Source organism: Vicugna pacos, chromosome 6, assembly GCF_048564905.1.
Source record: "Vicugna pacos chromosome 6, VicPac4, whole genome shotgun sequence".
Lineage (NCBI taxonomy): Eukaryota > Metazoa > Chordata > Mammalia > Artiodactyla > Camelidae > Vicugna > Vicugna pacos.
In genome coordinates, this window is record NC_132992.1 from 11306442 (window position 1) to 11334120 (window position 27679).

The 27679-nt window shown below is 31.7% G+C and overlaps 1 protein-coding gene across 7 annotated transcripts in view; it reads left to right on the forward strand.

Moving 5' to 3' along the window:
• Positions 1-27679, forward strand: part of ZNF280D (zinc finger protein 280D) — a 241826-nt gene that overhangs the window by 168195 nt on the left and 45952 nt on the right. For all 7 annotated transcript variants that reach the window (XM_072962374.1, XM_072962375.1, XM_072962371.1 and 4 more), the window contains 10 exons: positions 3329-3446; positions 6047-6217; positions 6359-6468; positions 13055-13278; positions 16344-16501; positions 17280-17380; positions 18385-18531; positions 23591-23725; positions 25579-25886; positions 26361-26501. In XM_072962374.1, the coding sequence (XP_072818475.1) occupies positions 3329-3446; positions 6047-6217; positions 6359-6468; positions 13055-13278; positions 16344-16501; positions 17280-17380; positions 18385-18531; positions 23591-23725; positions 25579-25886; positions 26361-26501 (1613 nt within the window). The remainder of the gene's footprint in view (positions 1-3328; positions 3447-6046; positions 6218-6358; positions 6469-13054; positions 13279-16343; positions 16502-17279; positions 17381-18384; positions 18532-23590; positions 23726-25578; positions 25887-26360; positions 26502-27679) is intronic.

The window sequence follows — 27679 nt, forward strand, 5'->3', positions numbered from 1 at the left end:
TTGGGGGATAGAAAATCAGAAAAAGCAGCTTTATTATTTAATTAAATTTGATGGATAAAAACCTTTCCAATGTTGAACCTAGGGAGAGAAAAATAACAAAATGAGGGGTGGCATCTTTGGTGTTATAAAAGTTAGAAACTAGAGCTTTTTCTAACTTAAAATGTTTTACTTTTATGGGCATATTTTTTAAGTCTAAGCACCTCAGTTGATTGTTCCCAATCTTGGGGAGTTTCTAAAAGGAGAAATTTTGTCAATTGGACTGGGTAGTTGAGTCTGGGAAATAAAACATTTTAAAAAGCTTTCCAAGTGATTTTTAATGTTCACTGTTAAGAATGTCATAGATTTATTCTGGCATGAATTGAGAATTCTTTTTAAGGGAATTTACTATGAATTTTGGAAGCCACTGCTTTTAATAAATTGTAACTATTTTTCATTTTATGTCATGTTTTGTGTGTATGTGTGTGTTTACTTTTTCATGTAATATCTTTATACTTCAATATCTCTTTCAGATCTCTTTCAGGTAGCAAGAATATATTATCATTTTAAAAGTCATTGTGATATAGCTTAAGAGTATATCACAAAAGCTTAATTAAGCCTTTGTAATCCTGCAGACCCAGGCTGTAATTACAGCTCCAGCAGTAATAAGCAGGGCCGTGTTGGGAACCTTATGTAACCACACCTGAGCTTAGTTTGCCTGTTTATAAAATGTGTTACGACATTAGGGCTTTATTAGTACTGTTGTGACAACTACTTGATTTAATACGTACAATGTACCAAGAAGTGCAAGTACATTTAAAACACAATTATGGCTATTTTTTAAGTTTAAGAGGTGAATAACTTGTAGTTCAGAAGTGACTTACTTGGCCAAGATCTGATAGCTAAATAAATGTGTGGATCTTCTGGATCCCAGTCCTAGCACCTCCTCTGCCCTTAGTATGGAATTTGCTATCTCTCTGAACTGTTTTTGGAGACATTAAAAATTCCATTTTAGATAATTACTTCAACCAGTTATTGTTGAATAATATGTGCCTGCTCTTTGAAATTGTGTCTAAATTAACCAGAGTTGTTTCCCAGGAAAGTGTTTAACAGTATTAACTTTATACTTCTGTTAAAGAACTGTTTTGGAAAATGCCAATGAAGAAAGTATTTATCCTGAAGCATGATTGTGCTTGCTTACAATTAAGTCATACAGCTTTACTGATTTTTTTTTTAATGCTGCATATTAAGGTTTAAACACAAATATCTGCCTGTTAGGCCTGAAATTTTCAGAGTGGTTTGGGTTTCTTCAATACCTGTTTCCATAACAACTTTTTAAAAAAAAATAACAATGATTTATTTAGTCACAAACCTGTAATTTGTGTAGGGTGTGGTAAGAAAGGCTTATCTTTCTATTAAATTAAAAAAAAATTTTTATTGAGGAATGATTGATATACAACATTATGTTAGTTTCAGGTATATAACTTAGTGAATCAGTATTTGTATACATTGTGAAACAGTCATCACAGTAAGTCTAGTTAAAGTCGATCACCATATGTAGTTTCAGAATTCTTTTCTTGTGATAAGAAATTTTGAGATCTTTCCTAGCAAAATTTTCCTGCAGAAAAGTTATACCTAAATATAACCTCTACATTGCCAATAGTAAATGTTATCATTATTTTTTATTCATGAATTTTAATTTTATTTCAAACTAATTTTAGACTTAGAGGAAAAATAATACAGTATACCCCAACCCATTTTTCCCTGATGCTAAAACCTTATAGCTAACCTTATTTGAATTTTACCAGTTTTTCCATTATTGTCATTTATTTTTCCCAGGAGCCTATTCAGGATCACACCTTGCAGTTAGTTGTATCTTAGTCTCCTCATATTTTCCTACAGTTACTTATTCTTTTTCTATTACGAGCTTGATAATTTTAAGAGGAGTGGCAGTTATTTTGTATTATGTAATATTGTCTATAAAATATTACCAATAGTTAAAAATCACCATTCTCTTTATTTGTATTTCTTTGACTAGTAGTTGGAAAAAAAGTTTTTTGTGTGTGTTGGTCATTTATATTTTGCTTTTGAAGAACCTCAGTTTGTGTCCCTTCCCCATTTTTCTCTTAAAGTGACTTTTTCCCTTTTGATCTTTTAAGCATTGTTGATCTTAAAACTTTTGTTTTTATGTATTATGACATATAGAATGAACCAGAAGTCACTCTAAGAGCTTACTCTCCACAGTGATGGTCTTTCATAAATAGCACTGGAATCTATTTTGTGTATGTGTGTATCAGTGTATTTACTATATAATCATTTTGGTGTGCATGTGCATCCCTAAATTATATTGACCACACTTTCAATAATTATTTATACTAAATATATGTGTGCTAACATATAAATTTTTACTACCTTGTACTTGGCTATATTATGAGTCATCTCATACTTCTCACTCTTCTCTTCTTGATATCTTCCTGCTAGCTGAGACCACCCTTTCTCCTGATGGAAGGGCTGAAACTTTCCTTGAGACCTCTGGCCTCTAGGAGCAGAGCAGCTGCCTCAGATGATTCCTATAAACAGCTTCCATTCTAAAACCATTTTTGCCTGACTTTCTTACTTGTTCACCCTGCTGACAGGCAGCTTTCATATTTGCCCTATGAGATGGGAGACTGCCTGTCCCAGCATGGCTTTCTGTGGGATGGTGAGAAGAGTAGGGAACCCATTCTTTCTTTTCCTGACCCTTGGCTTATGAATTTTGCCAATAAAGATGATTCCAAAAATGATACCACGTGATATAGTCATCCCTAACCCTGATGCACCATATTGCAGATTGATTCCCAATTTGTTTGCCCTGTTATTTTATCTGTGAGGTTTATAAAGGTATAAAAGGGTACAGAAGCTTTTAAATTTGTACTCATATCAATATGTTTTCTTATTTTTTCCTTACTTTTACCCAAAGATTTTAATAAGCTCTATTATTTGCTCTTTTATAGGAATATTCAATTTTTAGTAACCCTCTAAAGTGTACCAATCTTATTGAATTAAAATGGATTTATATTTCTTTCATCTTGATAAAAATCAGACCAGAACCCCCCTCCCCCCCATTTTAAGTGGCTAGTCAGGAATAAGCCAGCTCTAAGTAATAGCTTGCTTTCAGTTTTAGTAGACGATCATTTTGGCAGAGTGCAATAATTGCATTTGTGTTTTATAATGTATTAGTAATGGAGTCTTCAAAGTTTATCCTTGTAATATTGGCATATAGATAAATTTACCCTTACAAAAGTTTATGAGACAAAATACTTGTAACTATGTTGAATACATGTAATATTCTTCCTTTGAAATATTTTAACAGGGTTACATAATGAACTCATCACGAGTTGTATCTAGTAATTCTTCAGAGTTACTGTTTGACTTGACCCAGGATACAGGATTACCACATTACCAAGGGGGACCAACACTTTCTATAGCAGGTTGGTTTTAGCACTTTTTCAAAAAATTAGGAAAAGAAATGTAATGAATATACATACAGAATTGAAGTCCATGCGTTCATGTGAAGTTTTCACATACTGTAAGGTAGAATGGTGCTGATAATTCTTGAATGACTTTCTTGGTGATTTTAAATAAAATCTTATTTAATAATAAAATATTTTATTTCTTCCTGTTAAGTAGGTTAACCAACTTTGAACTTGTTCTCACGTGGCATTAAATACGGGCTGAAAAATCTTAAAATAATTTCTGTATGTTAGAGAAGCCCTCTGATACCCTAAATACTCTGTTACAAGAAGTATTAATTAGGTTCTGTGGCCACTAGTGCAGAAAAGTGTATTATTATGGTTGGTTTCTTAATTAGGTTAGTGTGTTCCTATTCAATAAATGATTTTGGTATGAAATCTGATCATAGAGTATCGTTATAAAGTATCCTTACTCCCAAGAAGTTTCTTGAACAGTGACTCCTGTTCTCTAAGTTTTTTACTGCAGAGCGAGATTTTAGCCTGTAGATGTGAACTGCTATTCTTAAGCTTTTTGCAGTCTTGAGCAAGTCTTTACACTTCAGTTTTCTCATATTATTAAAATGGAGATTTTGTTTTTCTTATTTAATACATTCATTCTCCAGACCTGGAATCAGTCATTTGTAGATATAATTTTAATCCTTGCTCTATTTTAGTTAGGGCTTTCTGAGGCCCAAATAAGGTATATAGAATGTGAAATGATCATAAGCTTTAAAACACTTGACAACAAACATTTGTTATGAATGATAATAGGTGCCGTATGTTCAGTAGTATGGTTAACCGATCATTGTCAAGTGACCATGGTTATTTGGAGAGAATTGGGTTTGAGTAGTTTGCTGTTGAGTGAGAATAGGGTTTTTACTGGGAGAGAGAAAACTGTTGAGTATAGGAAACAACACAAGCCAAAGACAATAGAGGTAAATAAGTTAAAGGGTCAGATTTTAAAATTCTTAAATGCAGAGTGCTTTTATTTCTTACGTTAAAAAATTCTTATAGTAAAATTCTTTTAGCACCATCTAGCCTGTTACACTATATGATCAGAATCTTAATCCAAAATACCTACACTCATTGGCTTTTCAAGTAACCTAAGCATCTCCTAAGAATGCTGCTGCGATCACGCAAAATCTTTTCCAGATACCCATAGTGTAGCCATCAGTAATCCTGTGCTTTGAAGATGGGGAAAAAATCATTTTTATATTATCTCAGAGGATGAAACAGAGGAGCCAACTTCTGTAATACTCTTATTTTTCTGGCATATTTCCCCTTATTAAAGAGCTGACAGGTGAATCTATTAATTTTTTTCCATCTAAAGTGAGTTAAGATATAAAATATTTTGTTAGAATGACAATAGCTGTCATTTATTACTGAATGCTTTCTGTGTGCCAAATATTGTATTGGGTGCTTTAAATACACTATCTTACTGGATCGTAAAACAACTCAGTAAAATAAAGTATTATAACTCTTATTTTACAAAAGAGAAAATTGAGGCTCAGAGAATTACTTAAATAAGCTAAGAATACATAGCTAGTCAGTGACAGATCCTGGATTTGAACTTAGCCTGTCTGATTTAAAAGCCTGGAATATTTCTAATATATTTACCGCTTCTACTTCTAGTGTACAGTTGGGAGCATTAAAATATGATGTGCAGTTTTAAAATCCTTATTACCAAGTATAGTTGTGTCTTATTCTCAAAAAAGGACTTTTACCTGGCCTGGTTATAGCCTAAATATCCCCATTTCTCTTGCTAATGCTCTTAGCTTTAAGGTGATAGTTTTCAAACTAAAAACTATTTTTAGGAATGAAATCTCTGTAAAAACAAAATTTTGTGCGAAAGTCTAATAAATATAAAAGGAGAGTTTCTCTGTCTGAGGCACCCAGTGTATTCCTTAAGAGGAACCCATTAGGCTCTGGGGAAGATGATTTGTAAACCATTGTACTAACTCCTTCCATTATGAGCCCTTTTATATGAATAAATGGGGTATTGTCATTCAAAATTAGTTGTTTCTACTTTGTATGTAGAAATAAATGGATACTATAACCTAAAGCCATGAGTAGACCACTTCTTTGATAGGTAGTTAAAGAGCTATCTTTTCCTTACACATTTAAATTTGTTGACTAGAAAGCTTCTAAAGGGTCTCTCTAAATTTTTGGGTTTTTTTTTTTTTAACTAACTCTAATTCACTTAAGCATCTGAAGTTAATTCATTTAAGGGAACTTAGTTTGATTCAATTTTTTTCTTTTTTCTTTTTTTTTTTTTTTGGCTTGGTGTATTTTGATCTGCCTTCTTTCATAACAGCTGTCTATTTCCTTTTTGAAGCCATGTTTAGTATTTTCTTGCATAGAAAGATATTTTATGATTTATTTGAATATATATAGTACATAATAGATGTTTGTATAGTTTGTATCCCCTAACTTTTGATTATGTCATTTAATCATTATTGTCATTTGTATGATATGATAATTCAGTTATCTTACCTTTAGTTCTGGAGTATTTTTACTTAGTAGTAAGCAATATTATAAAATCTTTAAAAGTATTTTTCCCGCTATTTAAATCATTGTAGGTATGAATGAAAGTTCATTTTTATCAAAACGTCCTTCTACATCTGAAGTAAACAGTGTTAATCCAAAAAAGTCTAAGCCCAGTGAAGGTGTTTCTGGAACAGATTCATCAGCTGTATTTCCTTCAGTCAAATCTCTTTCTGTGACATCTCCCCAGGCTGTGCCATCAAAAGGTAAATATGAAATGTAGCATATAAAAAAGAAATTATATTTATACATAAATTACAGAAATTGTAGTACAAACTATTAATAGTGGTTATTGAAGGTTGAAAAGTGATGAATTTTGAATCATATATATTTTTAATTTATTTTAGGTACAAATACCTCATCAAATCAATCTAAAAATGGAACACCTTTTCCAAGAGCTTGTCCAAAGTGCAATATTCATTTCAATCTTTTGGATCCTTTGAAAAATCACATGAAGGTAAAACTTTTTAAAAATTTAATTTTAAAAAAGTTTTCAGATTCCTAAAAATACTGATTGAGTTACAGTAAATAATGGTTTGTTCAGATATATAGTATATATAAGGTATAATATAATATATAACATATATAAGATTTATTATATTGGTATTTACATATAACATAGGTAAAAATTTATATTCATATTGATTATCATCATGTGAAAATTTAAAGTTCCTTCCAAATTATCAAGTTTTTAAAATTAAGTTCATATACATTATAATGTATGCTTATTGTACTCTAATTTTAGATGAAAATAATGCATTAATCAGAATATACCATTTACTGTCTTACACATACTTGAAACTTCTTTAAAAAATAGGCATTATGTTTAATATTTTATATAAGTTAACAGTTCCTTTAGTTGTCGTTTTTGTTCGTGCTAACATGTGCACATCACATTACACAATGAAAATCTTAGTTATACTTATAGTTTTCAACACTCAAATATAAACTCCAAATGGTGGAGTGTTTCATATGTAATAATTGTTTTTACTCAGTCCAGAATATAGTTTGTGTAATTGTTATAAATTACTTTGAGCTTTTTATTGGTACAGGAAGCTCCTGAAATTAGATTTTAAAAAATTTTCAGTGTACAAATGAAGTTAGAGGTTTAGGTAACACTTAAAATATTTAAGTAGATATTACAGTATACTACTATGTCTGTGTAAAGTTAGCCTGTATTCCTCTTCTCTGCCCCTTATAAATGGAAGGAAGAGGGGGATGAAACAAGAAAAAAGGCAGTGTAGAGTATATGAAGAAAAGAAGGAAGGAAAAGATGGAATGAATACAATCTTTTTATTTACATATAAAACTGTATTTAGTCTGTCACTACTTCCAGCTTGCAGTGGGTAGTCCCTGATAATTGCACACTGTGCTTTATTCTTATGTGAGAATTAACCTGTACAAGTGCTTTCAATTTTCCTGTGTATGTAATATTTTGATGAGATACCTGATGTTCTTTATGTTTTGCATTTTGGAATAAAGAGGAAAAAGAAAGGGCTAGAATCTTTAGTTATCTTTATTTCATTAGGTAATGTAATCATATGATTCAAAATTTAAAAGCTTACAAAAACATACAAATAAAAACTCTTACCTCTGTCTCTTATTTACCCAGTTCCCAGTATGACTCTCAAAGAAGATAATTTTTATTACTTTGTTTTCTCTCCTCCCTGATTTTCTTTCTGCATATACAGGTGAACACAAATATTGTTTCCTCTCTATTTTATATACAGGCTCTAGCATGTTATATATACTTATGTATGTGGTGAGACTGGCAACCATATTCCAAATTGTAGCTTTAATTCCAAAACATATTATAGCATTGTTTGATTGTTCATATTAGAAACAACCAAAACTTCTTGTAATATACATATAATAGGACACTATGCAGCATTTTTTAAAAGGATGGAATCTCTATAATGATTATATGGGAAGATAGCTTTAAGATATATTATAGTTGAATATATTATGAACAATGTATTATATGTACATGTATCATAATGAAATCTTACAGAATAGTCACCAACTCTAGAAAGGGACATATAAAATTATGGAGATTTTTTTATGTTCTGGCATAGGCATTTTTTATATCAGTTAAAGTTTTAGTATTACAATAATTATTTCCATTTTGAAAAAAATGTGATTTTTAGATTATTTATAAAATTTTTTTGCTTTTATTATAGGATGACTATACCATAGAAGTAATGTTTTCTTTCAGTGAAGAATATCAAAAATATCTAAAACGTAATTCAAATATGCTACAATAATAAGAACAATTTACTTATCTGAGACCATGTGACAGACAACTATGCTTTAAATATATTATTTCATTTAATCCTTAAGAAATTCATTTTTCTCATTGTTTTATAGTCAGTTAATTTGTGTAAGTGGCATTCAAACCTTTAATGGTATAAAACTCAACTTCTCCCAAATACTAATTTTTTTTCCTTTTGACAAGTTCATGGCCTATTTAATGTTACATGGAAACTTGAAGATAGGTACATTATTTCTTTTTCAGGGTATGAAATTTGATATTTATCAACCAAATCTAGCTTATTGATTATATAATTTAGATTTCTATATTATCACTTTTTTCCCTATATTTTTCACTTTCTTTCCTACCTGATCTATCATGGATTGAGAAACTGTATTGTGAATGCATCCTTTAGCATTTTTATAAAATGTTCTCTTTTTCTTAAAGTTTAATGCCTTATAGGCTACAACCTTTGTTTTCTTATAGTTTCTATTTGCCAAGTATATTTTTTGTTTTCCTTTTATTTTAAACTGTCTGTGTCACTTGGTTTTAAGCATGCCACTTGCTTTAAGCAGAGTTGTGATCCTTTGTGATCCTGTATAAAGATATTTTTTGTTTCAGTAGTTGAGTTAAATTTATTTATATGCGTTGATATGATAGATTTATTTGCTCCTTGTTCTGTCACAATTGTTTTGTTATCCTTTCTTTTCTTTATCTCTTTATGTTTTTCACTATGTAGTTGCTTTATATGTATGTAATTTGGGTTTTTCGAGGAGCTGTATTTTGTTCCCCTGTTTATCCTTATCCTTCTAATTTTAATGCTAATATAATTCTAGTAGTCTTTTATTTCTTTGGCCATTCTCATCTATTTAAATTGATTAAAGTAGCATTAAATTTTCTGTTTTTAACCTCATCTCTACCTTTTCCTCTCCTACTGATTTTAGTCAATATTATCTGAATGTTTACCTTTGTACTATTAAAAATACTTATATCTATGCTTCTTTATTTGGTAACTCTAAATTATATTCATTGATTGATATGCTGCTAACATATGTGAAGCAATCTATGAACTTTCTTGACCTCGTATTTATTATTCTTTTACCCTCTCTCAGTTTCAATTTGTTGGTTGTGTCATTTTTCTATTGTCAGGGCATGTAACATTTTCATTTGATTTTCTTAACCTCGTTTCTGTATTTGTTTTAATCCTTTTCCACAGTAAATATATTCAGTATTCACCACCAGTCTTTTTGTCATGATTTCTTTGATTATCTCTTGTTTGACTGAAGTTCATCCTCTAGTAATTTCCTCAAGAAGGGCCTGGGAACAATATTCTTTGAATTATTTCATATTCAAAACAGTTTGACTATAGCCCATTTTTGAAAGATAGTTTGGCTGGATATAAAGTTGGATCCCATTGTGAAGATCTTGTTGATGGTACTTTTGTTTTACAATATAGAGTGTTGTTGAGAATTTGGGATAAGCCTGAATTATTTTGCCCTTTGTAAGAGATTTGATCATTATGCTGGCTGACCACAGGAATCTTCATTTTGGAAGGCTGATAGTTTATAATGACTTGGTGCTGGGAATTTTGGATTAATCTTCTCTTAACATACAGTATGTTCTTTCAGCTTGTATATTTGTGTCTTCCTTTATTTCAGTGCAGCTTTTCTTCATTTGTATGTTTAAATATTTATTCCATACAATTTTTTTTTTGAGGGGGGTTGTTATTCAGGATGCATTTGTTCACTGTTTTTTTGTCTGGCACATCTGTCATTTTCTTCCTAATCTTACTAATTTCTTTTCTTCTCTTTTCTTCTTTTTTCTTCCTTTGTTTCAGTTTAGTTCACTTTTCTCATTACTAGTATCCTTTATTTTATTTTCCAATATCTGTTCACCACTGTATTCTTTTCTAACTTGTGTTTATCTCTGATTTTTTTTTTTCCCCTCTACTGTTCCTCTTGATTTTGCCACTCTTTTTGTCTTCTTTTTGTCTTGACATCTCTTGCTTTGTGGTCTTCCAAATAGACATAGTTACTTCATTAAGTTTTTTAAATTTGTGGCAAAAATGTTGGCCAGTATTTCCCTCTGCATCTACTCCAAGGTGTTTTTGTGAGAATTTTACATTTTCCTCCTTTTGTCTTGAAGTATTTTTATTTAGATGTAAGTTTCTATCATATTAAACAAGTTAGATTTTCTCGGGCTAGCTGTTTTGTACAAGACTCCTTTTGGGAAGCATGGGTTGCAAGGATAATCACACAGCCTAATTGGTGATTTATGCAACTCCTTGCTGGGTAGAAAGCTTCCTGCAAGTATGACTTGTGTGTCTGATTTTATATGTAGTGTTGTCTTTTCTGCTTCTCTGTACTGAACGAGTGAGATTTGCAGAACTTCAGCCATCTTTCTTGCCCCAGCTCCTGTACCTGGTTTTGCAAATAAAGGATATAGATTTGCACTTCAGGGTATGTATTTCATCTTGAGAATGTATACTTTTGCAGATACTTTCTAAGATCTGTTAACATTGGATTCTTTGGACTTCTCTGACCTACTTCCAACTGCATGTCTTCTGCCTGATCTTGGCTCCTTGGGTAGTGCTTTCATATGTTGTGGAGTCTATGGATTCTATCTGACTCTTAATTTCAATGAAAATAAAAATTTTCATATTTGCTTATTGTGGCTTTTGGATGAATCTCAGGAAGAGAATGAGAAAATGCTGACTTACGTAGGACGATCATATAGGAAGTTCTATTTTACTGTTTAAAAATGGCATCCACCTTCTTTGTGCTGAAAATCTACCTAAAGTTTTAGGTACTACCATATTGGGAGGAGTAAAGATGAAAAGGACGTTTAGATGGTATCTGCTATTTGTCAAATTACAGTAAGTGGCATTAAAGTGTTAAGTATTTACATAAAGGCTAACCCAAGGAAATAAGGGATGAACTGGAGGTTACAGTGAAGCTCTAGCACCAAAGGGTACGAAGGCTGAGTAGAAGATTGACCAGTTGGTCTTGGGCCATAATTCAGCCATGCCATTCATAGTTTGCTTTGTCTTCCTATAAAACTTTAAATCTAAGCCTGGTTCTCATTTCTTAACTTGCTTGCCTCTTGGATATTTTCTATAGGATACTTTGCTTTCCTCTCAATTACTAAATCCTCCAACCTAGTTCAATGCACTTTGCTCATTCTTGTTTGTCAGTGGTTTATCATTCAGCTATTTTATAGGGATCTGAAACATTGTTTAAAAGATACTGTGAATGAGATTTATATGTTTACATTAAAAATCTGATCTTATCTTTTCTGTAAAAAAAAGAAAAATGGAAGAACAAACATTTGATAATCTATTAAACATTTATGAGTATATTTATGACAGTTTGACTTTCCTGAGTGTGAGCTCTTAATATTATGTCTGAAGAAGAATCTAGAAGCATAGATAGCAAAATCTTTCTCAATTCCCTCTGTTTATTGTGATTTCATTTCAACTGTAGTTGTTCAGAGTGGTTGACTACAGAGGATCATATTGTATTAGAGAACTAATATATTTATCCTAATTTAGCTTATGGATGAAACCTTAACTTCTAAGCACAGATGATGTCACTTTTTGTCAGTCCATTTTATTTAGTATTTTTTCCTCATCTCTTTTGGATCTATTTTAGATTTTTGTCTATTTTAGGTCATTTTTTTCCTTTATAGGTTTCAAAATTAAGTACAATTGAAGGAAATGTTGTAGGTCTGGCTTGAAAAGTCCGGCTTCCCATGTGACACAGAAAGTTTCACCACTAATCTAGCATTTTAGTATGGCAGGAGAGGAAGCAGATGTTGTTATCTTAGACATGGAATAGAGTTGTGTTTAGATTTTCAGACTTTCTTATTTGCTAATAATGCACTAAATAATGCATTTAGGAAGAGTTTATGTCAGTTGGTTCATGTTGTAAAAGAATTACCTTGGTGGCTTATTAAAAAATACAGATTTCTGGGTCCTACCTTTAGACACTGTTGGTTTATTGGTTTGGAGTGGGCCCAGGGATTAGCATTTTGACAAGCACTTCTGGTTTTTCTAATACAGGTCTTCCTTGGATTGCCCTTTGAGTAAAATTGCCCTAGAGAACTTCTAAAACTAAAAATTATGTAGAATAAATTAGTTATACTTTGTTGAAAGAAAAAAGCTTATGTATGAAATATTCAGATTGGAACCAATTTATATGACATCTTGATTTTTCTCATGAGGAACTAAATTTCCCCTTCAAAGATTTAATTAAGCATTCTAGATTTCAAGATGTAACTCATGCTTTATTTTTTCCCCATACATTTTCCAGCACCTTGAGTCTAAGAAATGGAACGTTAGCTGTGCTCAGTGTCCAGTTCTAAGCAAATATTATGAAATTTAATACATCACTTGATAGTTAAACATACATTATTGCATGTAAAATTCCATTTCCTTTCTATACTTTGTATGGCATGGATATGAATAATGTTTAGTTAGTTAATTTAAGTATTATTAAATATGTACATCTGAAAAGGTAAATTGCAAGGAAAAAAAACTGTTAGATCAATAGCCACATCCTCATTTTAAAGTTTTCCTTTTCTTTTTTAAAAAATTTTTTTGTTTATTAATAGATGTTTATTGTTTGAATTTTTTTGAGTGTGTGTAGGCACCACTAGCTTTTGGTGAATATTTTTCCAGATATGTTGCCAAGCATAGCTTTACATGGTCTAGCCTTAGTTGTAAACAAAAAATCATGTTTTGTTATCTAATTTTTTAAGGAATAAAAAAGTCTTTTATTTTTTTCTCTTTCAGTACTGTTGTCCAGACATGATAAATAACTTTTTGGGACTGGCTAAAACAGAATTTTCAAGTACAGCACATAAAAATAAAACTGTTGATTCAGAAAAAGGAAAACTGATCATGTTGGTTAATGACTTTTATTATGGAAAACATGAAGGAGATGTGCAGGAAGAACAGAAGACTTACACAACCTTTAAATGCTTCAGTTGCTTGAAAATTCTAAAAAATAATATTAGGTATGTAAACACTTATTTTTATATTTATTTGACCATTATAATGCTACAGATTTAAATGTTATATCTTTATCTTACATTTTTTATGCTATTCTAGATAAGCGATTTTAAAGCTTTTGTCCTTTCTGGTATTTTAAAGTTGACTCCTGGATTCAGTTAGTTTTATTTCTTTAAAATAACTTAAGAAAGGACAGATTATTTCAAATAAAACAAAATTAGCTCCTTTTCCTGATATTATCAGTGATCTAGGAATTTTCGTGAGATACTTTTGATTTTTAGCTGCCTTTGAATTTTATTTTTCTTCGTAAGAACCACTTAGTTATGTTTTGTCCAGTTTGACCTCTTATGTACTAATCTTATTTAATGCTCAAATCTTTCAGTTAATATTTATAGTTTTAGAACATTTACCTTTTAGGAAAAGTGATCTTTAGAGAAGTACCAATTCTAGGAAACATGACTGCTTTGATTTTAAATTTTAACCTCTGTGAAAATTAAAGATATAATTTCCAGTGAAATTTTGAAAATTTTCCACACGTATCCTTTAAGTTTTAGGGACCTATACTTTGTAATCTTTGAGTTACATTGCATATTAGTAGCTATCAGCCTATAAATGAGTTAGTAACAAGAACAAAGTAAAAAACACGAATTGACTGATACTTTTCTTTGGTCGTATAGCTTGACATTTATATTCGGTAAGGTTGTTTTTCATCATTTTATTCTAAAAATTTTCAACATACAGCAAAGTTTTAAAAATTTTATAGTAGACATTTGTATACTTACCATGTTGATTATACTAGCATTTAAATGTACTTACTTTATCATATATCTATTCATCCTTCAAACTGTTTTTTTATGCATTTCAAAGTATGTTGTAGATTTCAGTGTATTTCTTTTAGATGAGGTGTATGTGTGTGTATACAAACATACATATGTATGCCTTTTTATGTTGCCTGAGATAACTCTTATTATTTGTAATAGCGTTCTTAGGCATCTATAGGTTATTTCTAGACCCTAGCATTTCTTCTTGAGTACAAGAAGAAGCATGTAGAAAAACCCTGAAATACACTGTGATACACTCCAAAAACTATTGTTTTGTTTATAATAGTGCTTTATATTTATAGTTTTAAAAATTACCTAACGTATGTTATTTCATGAGTTTTCACATTTCTTTTATCTCCCTTTTTTCAAACTTTAATGACCATAGATAGCTAATGGTCCCAATAGTTTAACAGAAGGGATGTGATACAACACTGAAGCAATATTACAGTAGAGCTCTGTCCCCAGTCCATATTTTTCCCATTTTAGTAAAATACACCAGAAAAATCATATTAATAAATATAGTAAAAAGCATAGAAATATGGCTCACCAGCTTAGATCTTTGTTATACTCAAATATTATGTATATGATATTAGAAATTATTTCAGCAGTAGTTTTTTGGCTTTACCTTTGAGATTAATACATTAATTTTAAACATATGAAAATAAAAAATTTTTTTTGTCATTGTTTCAGAATACTAGTTATATATTTCTAGAGTATCTCAAAATGTAGAAATTTTAAGCAAAGAACATGTGGTAACATTCAGGAATTGAACATCTTTTGAGATACTGATTGTTTAGTAAATGTAACCTTGATGGCAAATACTTTATAACCAAAGGATTTAGACATGTTAAGTAATATTTTCCATTGTTGGTAAGAACTAGGAGGGTAAGTTGATGTTTGTAGAGAATGGTAAGAAAGTGGTAACTAACTTTCTACTCGCTGTCCTGTCAACATATTGTAGTACGGTTTTTTTTTTTTCCTATATGGAGTGTCACCTGAAACAGGTTTATTTTGTTCTGTGAATATCCTTGCAAGATGCTTGCTTTTTTTTTGTTTCCCTCATTTCCATCTGTTGGTTTAAGTAGTATGAACTCCTAATGGGGGCTCATATAATAACTGAGAGAAAACTTGCTAGTTAAGAGATTATTTTATATAGATACACTTTAATTGCTGAAAGTTGTGAGCTGAAAGTTTAATGGCTCGTGACATTTTCTCTACATGTAAATGTTTAGCCAAGACTATGATTTAGTGTAGGTGTTTGTAGAGCAGATGTTGAAACCAAAGGAAGACTAAAAGATATTTCAAAGTGCACCATAACCTGTACTAAGGAGTAGTATTGTGGAGGTGTGAAAAAGAAAGAAATGCTATAACCTTTATGATGATTGCTATCCACATTGATGACATCATCACGTAGTTTCAACATTATTTCCTGTAGGAACTCAAAGTGAATAATTGTTAATAGTTGACCCAGTCTAAAAATTGTTACTTTGATTGAATAACTTTACTTTCAAATTCAGCAAAAAGCTTCAGTAAGCTCTTTTAAATAGGTATACCATTTTTATTGCACTCTCTGCTATTGAAGGTCATAGTTCCTGCTCATAAGAAGCCTTTTAGGGAAGCTGAAATAGCAGAATTTAAAACTGAAAAATGGGCATTGCCTACAAAGGGCACAGTCTGCAAGTTAAAATGAGCAGTCTATGCTAACAGTAAACCAGTATCATTAAATAAAACAAAAGGTTCTTGTAATTGTAGGCATTAAAATTGCTATTACATGCATTTAGAAACCAAGACACAAGTAAAAATACCAGTAATTTGTCTTTTAAGCAGCTGGAATCTATTGTATATCTTCACAGCCTTAAAAGATTTCTCTCATGACTCTGTAGTTGCTTTTGGTGGTAGTTTTCTTCCTTTCAGTATTTTATTTAAAAATATAAGTAGTATTTCTTGTATGGAAAATAAACTTGTTTTATCTTAAAATTTTTAATAATCTCAAATGATTGAGAACAAATTAGTGATATTTCAGATTAATGGTATTAATGAATTATTTTAAAACAAAGATAAAAAGATGTTTACTTAGCTACTTAATGAAAGTGTTTATTTAAAGTGCACACTTTTCCAGAGGACTTTAAGGCTTTTTGAGATTTTATTTTAGTAATGTATCTGTAATTTTAAGATTTAGATGCAAGTATTTATTTGTGAGATTTTGTTTTTAAATCTGAATTTTTGCACCTGTTGACAATCATTTATAGGTTTATGAACCACATGAAACACCATTTGGAACTTGAGAAGCAGAGCAGTGAAAGCTGGGAAAACCACACCACCTGCCAGCACTGCTACCGTCAGTTTCCCACACCATTTCAACTGCAGTGTCACATTGAAAGTACACACACCCCCCATGAATTTTCTAGTAAGTTACAGTTCGTTTAAAAATTGAATATTGTTGATTTTAACAGTATAAACTCTGAAAAGCTGAACAAGCACATTAGAAAAATAAGAAAGAGACTTTGAAATTTGGGAGTAGAATTGAAGAAGTTAAGTTTTAACTTACATAAACTTTAAAATAAAAATTACTAAAATTAAAGTCCCTCTTGTAAATAATTCATTAGAGTAAATAACCTGTGCGTTATATGTGGGGGACTAAATTAGAAGCCTCAGATGACATAGTTTTCAAATATGAAGTCAATGCCCTTCATTTGAACTTGAAAAAGAAAAGTAAATCCAGTGGTAGTTAAAATCACAGATTTTGAAGCAAGACAGCTTAGGTTCAAATCCCAGCTCTGCCTCTTAATATATGTTCCTCATGTGATCTCAAGCAAGTTCCTTAGTATTTGAATAATAGAGATAGTAGAAATACCTACTTCATAATGTTGTTATAGAAATTAAGTGAGTTAATGTAAGTAAAGTGTTTAGAACTGTGCTTGACACACAGTTAATCACTATGTAACTGTTCACCACCACTGCCACTACCAGTACTACTGTTATTATTATTGTTGATATAGATATATACAATATTTATATATATATATAATCTTTTGTTTGCGTTGAGAGGATACTTTTTTAAAAATTGAGGAGTAATTGATATAATTTTTAGTTTCGAGTGTACAACATAATCATTCGATACTTGTGTGTGTGTGTATATATATACATACTAAAATGGTGTAATGTCTTTTTCCTCCCACTTTTAGCCATTTGCAAAATATGTGAATTATCATTTGAAACAGAGCATATTCTTTTACAACATATGAAGGACAATCATAAACCTGGTGAAATGCCGTATATTTGCCAGGTATACACATATTTTATTATATACATGGTATTTGTTTGTTATCTGTTGTTTTGGTTACAAGATGTAAAACTATTAGGCCAAGCGTCAGCAAATTTTTTCTGTAAAGGACAAGATAGTAAATATTCAGGCTTTTAGGGTCATAGGTCTCTGTTGCAACTAATTAATTTTGCCATTGTAGCACGAAGACAGCCATAGACAGTAAGTAAATGAATGGGTGTGACTGTGTTTCAATAAAACTTTGAATCAAATTTCAACTGAAATTTGAATTTCATATAATTTTCAATTGTCAGGATATATATTGTTTTATTTTTCTAACCATTTAGATTAATTTAATGAAATTATAATTTCTCATAAATAATTTATTAGTAGAAAGTCCCTTGGCACAACTCATGTATTGTACGTGGGGCCAGCAGAGAGTTGAAACTGACCCACAGGATGTTGTTTGACCACTCCTGTACTAGATAAAGAAAAACCCTGTGGCAGAAAGGCAAACATGGACTTACCTTGCTATGTATGGAAGAATGTAGGCATCCAAGAAAAATATGAAATACTTTTATTTCAGAGAACCCTACCAAATGTTTTGGGACTAGCATTTTTCCAAATTTGGAGGAATAGTTTGAAAATAAGATAAAAATAGTCACTGCCATAGCCTGGAGGCCATATATAATCTAAAGGAAGATGCCATTTTATATAGCAGGAAGAACTTTATAGGACAAGAGGTGTCAGAACTCGAAATTTCAAGTCAAGATTGGGAGTAACAAAAATATCTGATAAAAAGAAGGGAATCTAGTTATATTTTGGGAAGTATCCCTAAACTTTGAACTCTTCTGTCTCAAAGATGATCTTTTGGCGCTTGCATTACTGGGATTCTTGGTTATGTAGGCATCATTATGAATTAATAATAGTACATCATATTCTTCTAAACAAGTGACCTGTCATTGTTACTTTGTGATTGGATATCATTATAAATTTTCAAGTTAAACTAAATCTTCTTTTTTTGATAGGTTTGCAATTATAGGTCATCATCGTTTTCTGATGTAGAAACTCATTTTAGAACATCCCATGAAAACACTAAGAACTTGCTATGTCCATTTTGCCTCAAAGTTATTAAAATTGCAACACCCTATATGCATCATTATATGAAGCATCAGGTGAGATTTATAAGTTCTTATTTGTTCATGTTGTTTTAAAGAAAAGATAGATTATGACTTAGAACAATGGTTAGGTTTGTTCTGCAAGGGAAGCATTGTTGTTCCAAATGATGTGTTTGATTTGTAGTTTATGCCAAATTATTTGTTAAACTTCCACTTCTTTTTCTTGCTTCCTTTTTAGTGATGATATGGCTCATACATGAAAATTCTGAAAGATAGCTAGAAATAGGAAACTTTGATTGAAGGGAAAAAGAGAAGATGAGTGGAAGAATAGCTGAAGGATTGGATATTTCAGAGTCTGAGTGGGCATGGGGATGATTTTGAAGGTTATTATCAGGAGCAGGGGAAAAGATGAGTTTCAACTGATAAAGAAGAAATTGAGAACTCATAATCTTGTTTTCCTCTTCCTCTTCAAACTTTACTTCTTCTTTTAGCCCCCTTATTGTATGAAGACATGTTGGCATCATTTACCAGGAGTGGTCTCATAGCTGCCAGTGATGGAGGAAGCAGTAATGACACTTATGTATTTCTTGATATATGAACTCTGCCAAAGAACTATATTTAGATCATAGCTTGATTTGTGGATGACGTCTGGCAGTTCTGCTGTGTAATTTTTGGGACCCAGTATTAGTGCTTATACACTTCTTTCTCATTCTGTTGTTACATTTACTGGTTCTTTTCCTGAAGCAATTAAATCGTCCTTTGTTTGGGCTGAAAACTTTTATGCAATACTGATCCTGTTCTTAAGTGGTCAAAAGAGCAACAGCAGTGCCTTTGCCAAAACCAGAAGACGATGGATTTACTGAATCTGATCATGTAATCAAGTTTTGCCGCCTCACTAATCAGCTCATTACCTTTTCTTATTATTGATTAAATTGGCATGTCAGTTTACTCAGCATTGGTGCTTGCTTTGCTTTCCATTCTAGTCATTAGATAATCATGAAATGGACTTGTGTTTTTTAATTGGGAAAGATCATAAAAGTAGAATTTCCAAATGAATCGGGATCACCTATGTTGTGACTAGGATGCCACCCATCGTTGAGAAGTTCTGGCAAGACCTTTCTATTCTAGGTTTCTCCAGCAATGTTCTGTCAGGTGTTAATGATAAAAGAATTTGGTAAATTCCTAGGTTTACAAAATTAAACAGTTTCATTTCTTTTTTAAAACAAGAATCCTCAGAGATTTTAATATGCTAATGAATATTATAAATCTCTATGCAAGGGATAAAGTATGTATTTTTCCCAAACTTACTTGGCCATTGAACCCTTTATTTGCACAATATCTATTAACATTTATGGAACAGAGTTTAAGAAACACTGTTCCTGGTACTCTATATTTCATCTTTGACCTTTAATTTTGAAAGGGAGAATGAAGTATAAAACAGTAGTTCTGTTTCATTATGGGGCTTTTAACATCAGTTTTCCCATATGCTTTACTAAGCTCCAGAGTGAAATGTGGATGTGGAAAGAATGAAAGAAATATGTGGGCCCACTATGTGGGCCATGTGATTTATAATCAGTTTTTATACCTGAGTTTTATGTCTTCACTTCCTATGGGTGTCCAGTTGTTTTTTGTTTGTTTGTCTGTTTTTCTGGAGTACCTACTAGGTAGACAACCAGTAATTAAGAGAGGAGACTCCATTAATAAGAACAACCATTAGTCATCCTTCAAGGTATTTACAATTTGTATGATTATTTACAAAAGGCTGGAAAACCATAGCTGAGCAAAAACTTATAATTGAGATCACATTATTGGTGCAGTATTAGATAATAAGAATTGCTGACTCTATGGCTCATTTTATTGTCTTAAAAGACTTTGGTTGTAACGTTTCTTTAAGAGGATATATTGTTAAGTCTTGGGTGATTTTAGTGCTAACAATCCAGTTTATATCACTCTTCAGAAATAATGAAAGTGATTGTGGATGTGTTAAACATGTTCATTACATCTTTAATAAAAACAGTAAGCAGTCAACATATGCAGTCATTTACTTTATGACAGTAGCAGGTGCTTTACATGCAATATCTTGTTTAATCCTCACAATCACCCTTATAGACAGGAAACAACGTTTTGGAGTAAGTAAGTTGCTCAGTATCATATTGCCTAATAAAATGCAGAGTTAAAAATTTGAATTCTGAGCCCAAGATTTTATTGTTTTACCACAGAGTCAGATTTCACATTGGTATTGGGTCTAGGGTCAGAAATTGTAGTCAGAATTCTAGTCAGAATTACCCTTATATCCCTCATATCTCCCAAACAGTGTAGTATGCTTATTAAAAAAGTTCAACATGTAATTACTTCTCTACCCTTCAAATAGATCACTATTTCTTTGGTTGAACATCATGTTATTAAAAAATGTACTATCTCTTTATCACCTTTTGCACACTGAAATGCATACATAAACAAGAGAGATGTGCCAGAGTTGTATCCAGCTAAGAATAGTAGATTAATGTATTCTTCTGTCTCAGGATTTTGGCCAGATGTTCACTGAATGGAGTGGCAGACATTTTGAGCTTGTTAAATTGTACCTGCTGCTCTTACGTACTGTCAGTCTCTTGCTTTCTGTCTCACTATCCATTTATTTAACAAATATTTATTAAGTGCCTTACTAGGTGCCAGGGACTCTTTTAGGTACTGTATTGCAGTGAACAATACAAAATTTGTGTCCTGTGAAATTTGGATTATAGTGGAGAAAAAAGAATATATACATGTGTGCTTATGTTTGAATGTATCCTGTGATCTTACTGTGGCTGGTGATAAGTACTGTGGAAGGAAAATGTGGAGGATGAGGACTGCTAAGGATTGGGGAGATGGTGGGAGTGGAGAAATGGTTGCTGTTTTGTATATATAGTGGTCAAAAAGTGCCTCTTTGAAGGAAATAAAGGGGTAATCCATGTGGAAATCTAGAAGAGGTAATGTTATATAGGGAGTGAAGTGAATGTATACCTGGGCATTCAAAGAATGGGAGCAGAGTAAAGTATAAAGAGGAAAAGTAGTAGGACATAAGGTTGTAGCAATAGAATGCAGGCCAATTCATAGAGAGACTTGTAAACCAGATTCAGGACTTTGGAAAACCATCAACATTTTTTTTGGTGGGTGGAAGATAATTAGTGTTATTTTTAAATTTTATTTTATTTAATAGAGGTACTGGGGATTGAACTCAGGACCTCATGCAGGCTAAGCATGTGCTCTACCACTAAGCTGTAGCATCCTCCGCATCAGCATTTTAAGCATGTGAAAGATCACTGGCAGCTATGGGGAGAATAGGCCATAGGGAGGAAAGAACATGACAGGGAGAAGATAGGAGGTTATAGTCAAGGTGAGTGGCTTGGACACGTATGGTAGCAGTCGTTGGAGGTAATAAGTGAATATATCATGACAGTTTTTGAAGGTAGAGCTGCCAGGTTTCATTAATGGTTTCAATACGGGATATGAGAGAGAAGTTTTTTTCGAAGCAGTTACAAGAATAGAATTTTCATATACTGTCATATGGTGAAGACTGGGGAAGGAACATATTTTGGGGGGGGGCAGGGAGGTAGGGAAGAAATGCAAAATTCAGTTTTGCCTATATTGGTTTGAGATGAGTATTAGACATCAAGTAGTAATGTCAACTGGGCAGTTAGATAAATGATATTTAAAGCCATGAAATGATGCAGTAACTAGGGAGCGATTGTGGATAGAAGATTTCTAGGTACTGGATTTTGGAGAACTTCTTTTTGTCCTGTTGACTTAGTATCTGTTTCTTGCCCAATGTTTCACTTTTTTTTATTCTTCTTTGAGCACATATAAGTGAATTTGTTTGAGTTGCCTGTACCTCCCATATAATCCATTGCATCCCACTTCTAAAAATACTCTTAAGGTGCACCTAGAATAGTGGTACAAACATATTAATTTATATATTGCTTTGAATTTTGTAAAGAACTTTTATTTATGAAATGCCTGCTGTGAGCCAGTAACTGTGCTTAGTACTACCCAGTGTATTACCTATTTGAATTTTATAAATGATTGGTTGTATTTTAATGGAAATAGTGATGTATCTGGCAGATCTCAGCTTTAGAGAAAACATTCTTTTGTATTTATATGTTGTTTCACTTTATATATATATATGCATATACATACATAATTTTCAAATTAATGAGAGCACATAGGTAAAGATTGTAGTTGATACTGTATAGTAGAAAGAACATTGGATCCGGAGTCTGGCAGTGTCAGTAAATAGCTATGGGAAAGTGATTTAGATTTTTCTTGGGTCCTATTTCCTATCTGTGGAATAACAGGATTAGGTTTGAGAAGGGACTTAGTCAAAGGGTCTCAACCAGTTAGTAGATTGGGAGTAGTTATTCTGATTTATGCCTCCATATTCACACTGTTCAGTGTTCAGTGTTGTAGCCACTAGCCATATGTAGCTGTTTAAACTTAAATTAATTAAAATTAAATAAAATTTAAAATTTGGTTACTCAGTTACACCTGACATATTTCAGGTGCTCAATAGCCACATCTGTCTAGTGGCTGTCATATTGGACAGTGCAACTCTAAAATGTCTTCAGTATTGCAGAAAGTTTTATTAGATAGCACTGCTTTATACAACCATTGCTATAACAAACTTCTTTGAAATGTCTGATTAGATATTTGAATTTACTTTTCCAACTTGTTAACCAACAAGAAATAGCAAAAAATAGAAAGAATTTACTTTTTTCTAGGAAAAAAATATAGTACGGCTCATTTTCACAGTATCATAAGTCTAAATATTTTTAAATTATAATTAAAAGAGCTTTCATACCAGTGTTGAGAGAACTTTCATTAGAATCTATTGATACAATTTCATGTTCATTTTCTGTATAGTAACACATTTTTGAAACGTAAATACTAATGCAAAGAGTGTACTAATGCAAAGAGTGTTTTAAAACATAAAATAATATTTTGCTATTATTTATGCTAGGAGATGTAAAATACTAGTTTTAAAATTATTTAGTATCATTATAATGAAACCAGAGCAGTTTTGGGACACAGGATTTGTGGTTGTAGAAATTATTTTTCTTCCCTTTTTCTTTTTCCTAAACAGAAAAAAGGAATACATCGTTGTACAAAATGCAGGCTGCAATTTTTGACATGCAAAGAGAAAATGGATCACAAGACTCAGCACCATCGGACATTTATAAAACCTAAACAACTAGAAGGATTGCCTCCTGGAACAAAAGTAAGTTCACATATGTCGTATTTTAACATTTTGTATGATAATAAAAATAACTCCTGCCTGGTTTTATCTATTGAATATAATACTTTAAAAAGTGGTTTCATATTTTAAGTTTTTAATTTAAGATTTTATTTCTTATGTTTAGGAAAATGTCTTCTAACCATTGTTTTTTGGTCAATAGTGTATGCTATGCTAGAGTGGTATTCATTTGTAAAAAGTGTAACAAGGTTAACTGTTCCTGGGTCGGTGGGTTGTGTTAACATTACCTGGGCTATTCTTGAGCTATTCCAGTTGGCACTGAATATGTCAGTTTTATCTGCTAAACTATAAGATGCTTGAGATCAGGAATTGTGTTTTAGTTATCTTTGTGTCCTCAGCATCTGGTATATACAGAACCTTGAATGCCGTAGGTTCTCAGGTGTTTACTGAAGTGGTTATTACTGAATCTCCTCTAAGAGAAGCAAGTTCTGCTGCTGGATAGCATTATGCTTTAAGTGAGCCAACACATGTCTGACTGCATACTGATGACTGTAACTTCCTTTTCCCTTTTTGCCTTATATACCTCTGTTTTCTCTGACTTCTTTATATACAGTCAGCTCTTGAATATTTGCTCCAGTGGAGGGAAACAGAGGCATGGATAATCCAAAGTGAAATAATCCCCAAAGCATTTATATTTGGCTTTGGGTACTTACCTTTGAATGTGGGTATGTCTGTTATTTGAATTTAACTAAAACAATATAAAGCCATGCTCTGAAGACCTAGAGCAAGAGAAGCTATCCAGCATCCTTCCCTACAATCCATTCATTCCATGCTGGGACTAGACATGCACAACACTAATGTAAGCAGTGCAGTCCTCTCTCCTTTCCCTTAATAATGATGATGATGATAATAATAATGATACTAAATGTTTTTATAGCACCTTAGAATTAGGCTTTTGGTGTGCTTTTTCATACATTCTATTATTTAATCCATATAGTAATCCACAGAAGTAGACAAGGCAGATATTGTCCCTTATTCTAGATAAAGAATCTCTAGATAAAAAGGATAAATTACTTATTTAAGGTCACATGGCTAGGAAGGAGTAGTATTAGATTTAATCTCAGGCTTTTTGATTCCCAGTCCAGTGCTTTTACCATGATACCAAGCCACATGTTTTTCATTATACTTCCTCATAGACTGTTCCCCAAATACATAGGAGTATAGTCAAATGATCAATGAGACTGTTGGTAGGCAGTTGTGTTTTCCATTGTCAACCAGCAAATATAATTTCTGAATAGTAAAAAATAAGCCTTATATTAGCTCCCTTTAGGGAAATTCTAAATATTATTAAACTCTCCGTGCAGTATAATGAATTGATATAACCCCTCCCATAACTTTTGTAAATGTACATCCTGCCTAATGAGCCCCTGGAAAGAGGAAATCATATTTATTGTAGATCTGTTTGTTTTATAGTTGTCAAAAGGTAATCCAGGCCTTTCTAAGGTTATTTTTAGGCTTTGAGATTGCAATTTTGATCTCTATGTTTGTAAATTTAAAAAGTTGTATCAGAGCATAGAAATAGCTATGGAATGTGCTCTTTTAATATTTAATGTGCTCATATAACTTGCTTTAACACCTAATTATCCATTAATAACTGTTAACGTAAAACTGATATCAAATACAAAAATGTAATACTATGAGTGAATAAATATCAAGTTTAATTTCATTTAATTGGTATGAACATTTAGAATAAATGGAAGAATTAATCCAGTTGTAGTTTATACTTGCCCTTGGTTTAACTCTTTGTTATGTACTAATATTTTAACACAAATGCAGTGATTAATTTTCTAAAGCAAATATTATCTTAATTTTTGTAGGTTACTATTCGAGCTTCAGTTGGACCCCTTCAATCAGGATCTTCAACTACACCTTCCATTAGTGCAAGCACTTCTACCCTTCAGCTCTCACCTCCAAGGACTAAAAATATAACTGCTAAAAGTCCCACAAGATCTATCACAAGTAAACCTAATACAGCTAAACCCATTGCAAGTAAACCTAATGCAAGTAAGCCTAATGGAAGTAAATCTAAATACAAATCAAAAATTTCTAATATGCAAAGGAAACAAAGCACATTGGCTAGTAGCAATAAAAAAAGTAAAGTCAATACAGCATTGAGGAACTTAAGGTAATCTTTTATTACTGATACACAATACTAGTTTAATTTTAAGTATGAAGACTTTATTTAATATAAATTTACCCCATTATACAACTCTCTTGTACATTTATATACTGTCACTTAAAGGTCAGGCAAATAATAAAAAAGTATTTTTTACAACTGTTGAACAGTACTTAAATTACTGTTTTTTCTATCTAGTATTCATTGGTATTTCTATAATATCCACTGGCATTATATGTTGTCGCTTATATCTTGTGATATTTGAATTAACTTAATCTCCTTATTCTGGTATGAAACGTTAGCTAATTTTAGATTGTTTATACTTCTAGCTCTTGTTCCATAGGAGATTTTTCAAATAATAAGTCTTTGTTTAAAGATATTATTTTAAACACCTTGGCTTTAATTAACAGAACATAAGATGACTCTTCCTAATTATTTTTGTTTTAAAATATGTTTTTATCATTTTCTTTGTATTTCCATAAGGTATCGTCGGGGAGTTCACAAGTGCATTGAGTGTTGTTCTGAAATAAAAGATTTTGCAAACCACTTTCCTACATATGTCCATTGTAGTTTTTGCAGATACAACACTAGCTGTAGCAAAGCCTATGTGAATCATATGATGAGGTAAGATGAGTTAAACATCTATAATTACCGATTAAAATTACAGTTCAGCAAGTCTGGTTTTGAAAACAGTTACCCTAATAGAAGCTAGTTTTTTTTTTTTTTTCCTTTTCAGGAGCATTAGAGAACTTCTAGGTTGATGCCTGGTACTATTTTTCAGCATAGTTATTCATAAGGTTATTAGAATTCAAATTATAAGAACAGTTAGGCTAATGAAATTAGGATAGGTTTGTTAGGGAAAATAGTTTTTCTATGGGAATTTTTTTTTTCCTGTAGAACTTTTGAAGTGGTTACTTACAAAGACAAAAACTTAAATGTTTTAAATATATTTATGAAATAAATACATGTCATCTCATGAGTGTTATTCTCTTCAAAGCAGTCACTTTGAGAGATTCCAGAATTTTCAGTGATATTAGGAACTTTATTGGGTCTGTTTATCTTTCCCTCTCTTTTTCTCTGTAATCGTTCTGCCTATCTGTCCATCAAGTCATCTATCCTTGCAGTCATTCAGTGAAATGAGAGACTGTTTCAGTAATGATGCCACTGTTGGATTTCTTTTTCATTAATTCATTCAACATAGACTATGTGAGTACCTAGTATTTTACTCTATGTAGAGAAAGCCTTTACAGCCTCCGTATTTTCATTTGTATCTCATTTGTAGGGGCATACTTCAAAATGGATTTTTATTTGTTTAAAAATAGTATCTTATAGTAACCTATAATGAAAAAATATGAAAATGAATATATATATGTATATGTATGACTGAAGCATTATGCTGTACACCAGAAACTGATACAACATTGTAAACTGACTATACTTCAATAAAAAAATGCAAACAAAATAGTTGAAAATTGTTCAGATATAAGACAGTAAGTTGATTTTTTGAAGTGAGGTTTCAGCTTTGCAAAAGTTAGTATTAAAGTATAACTAATAAAAGTGATTTTCTTATAGATCATGACATCACATCTATGTTACTTTCTGGTCATTATCACCTGCTCCTTTCAGGGATTCTCCCACCTTTCTTGATGGCTTCAGCACCTCTCTCACAGTTTTTTAACTCCCTTGATGACTGGCCTGACCTCTTGGTACCTTTACTTCTTTAGTGACAGTGCATTACATCAACCTTTAAGTTACTGTACCCCCTTTATTACCACAGTACCATTTTAATCTTATCATATATA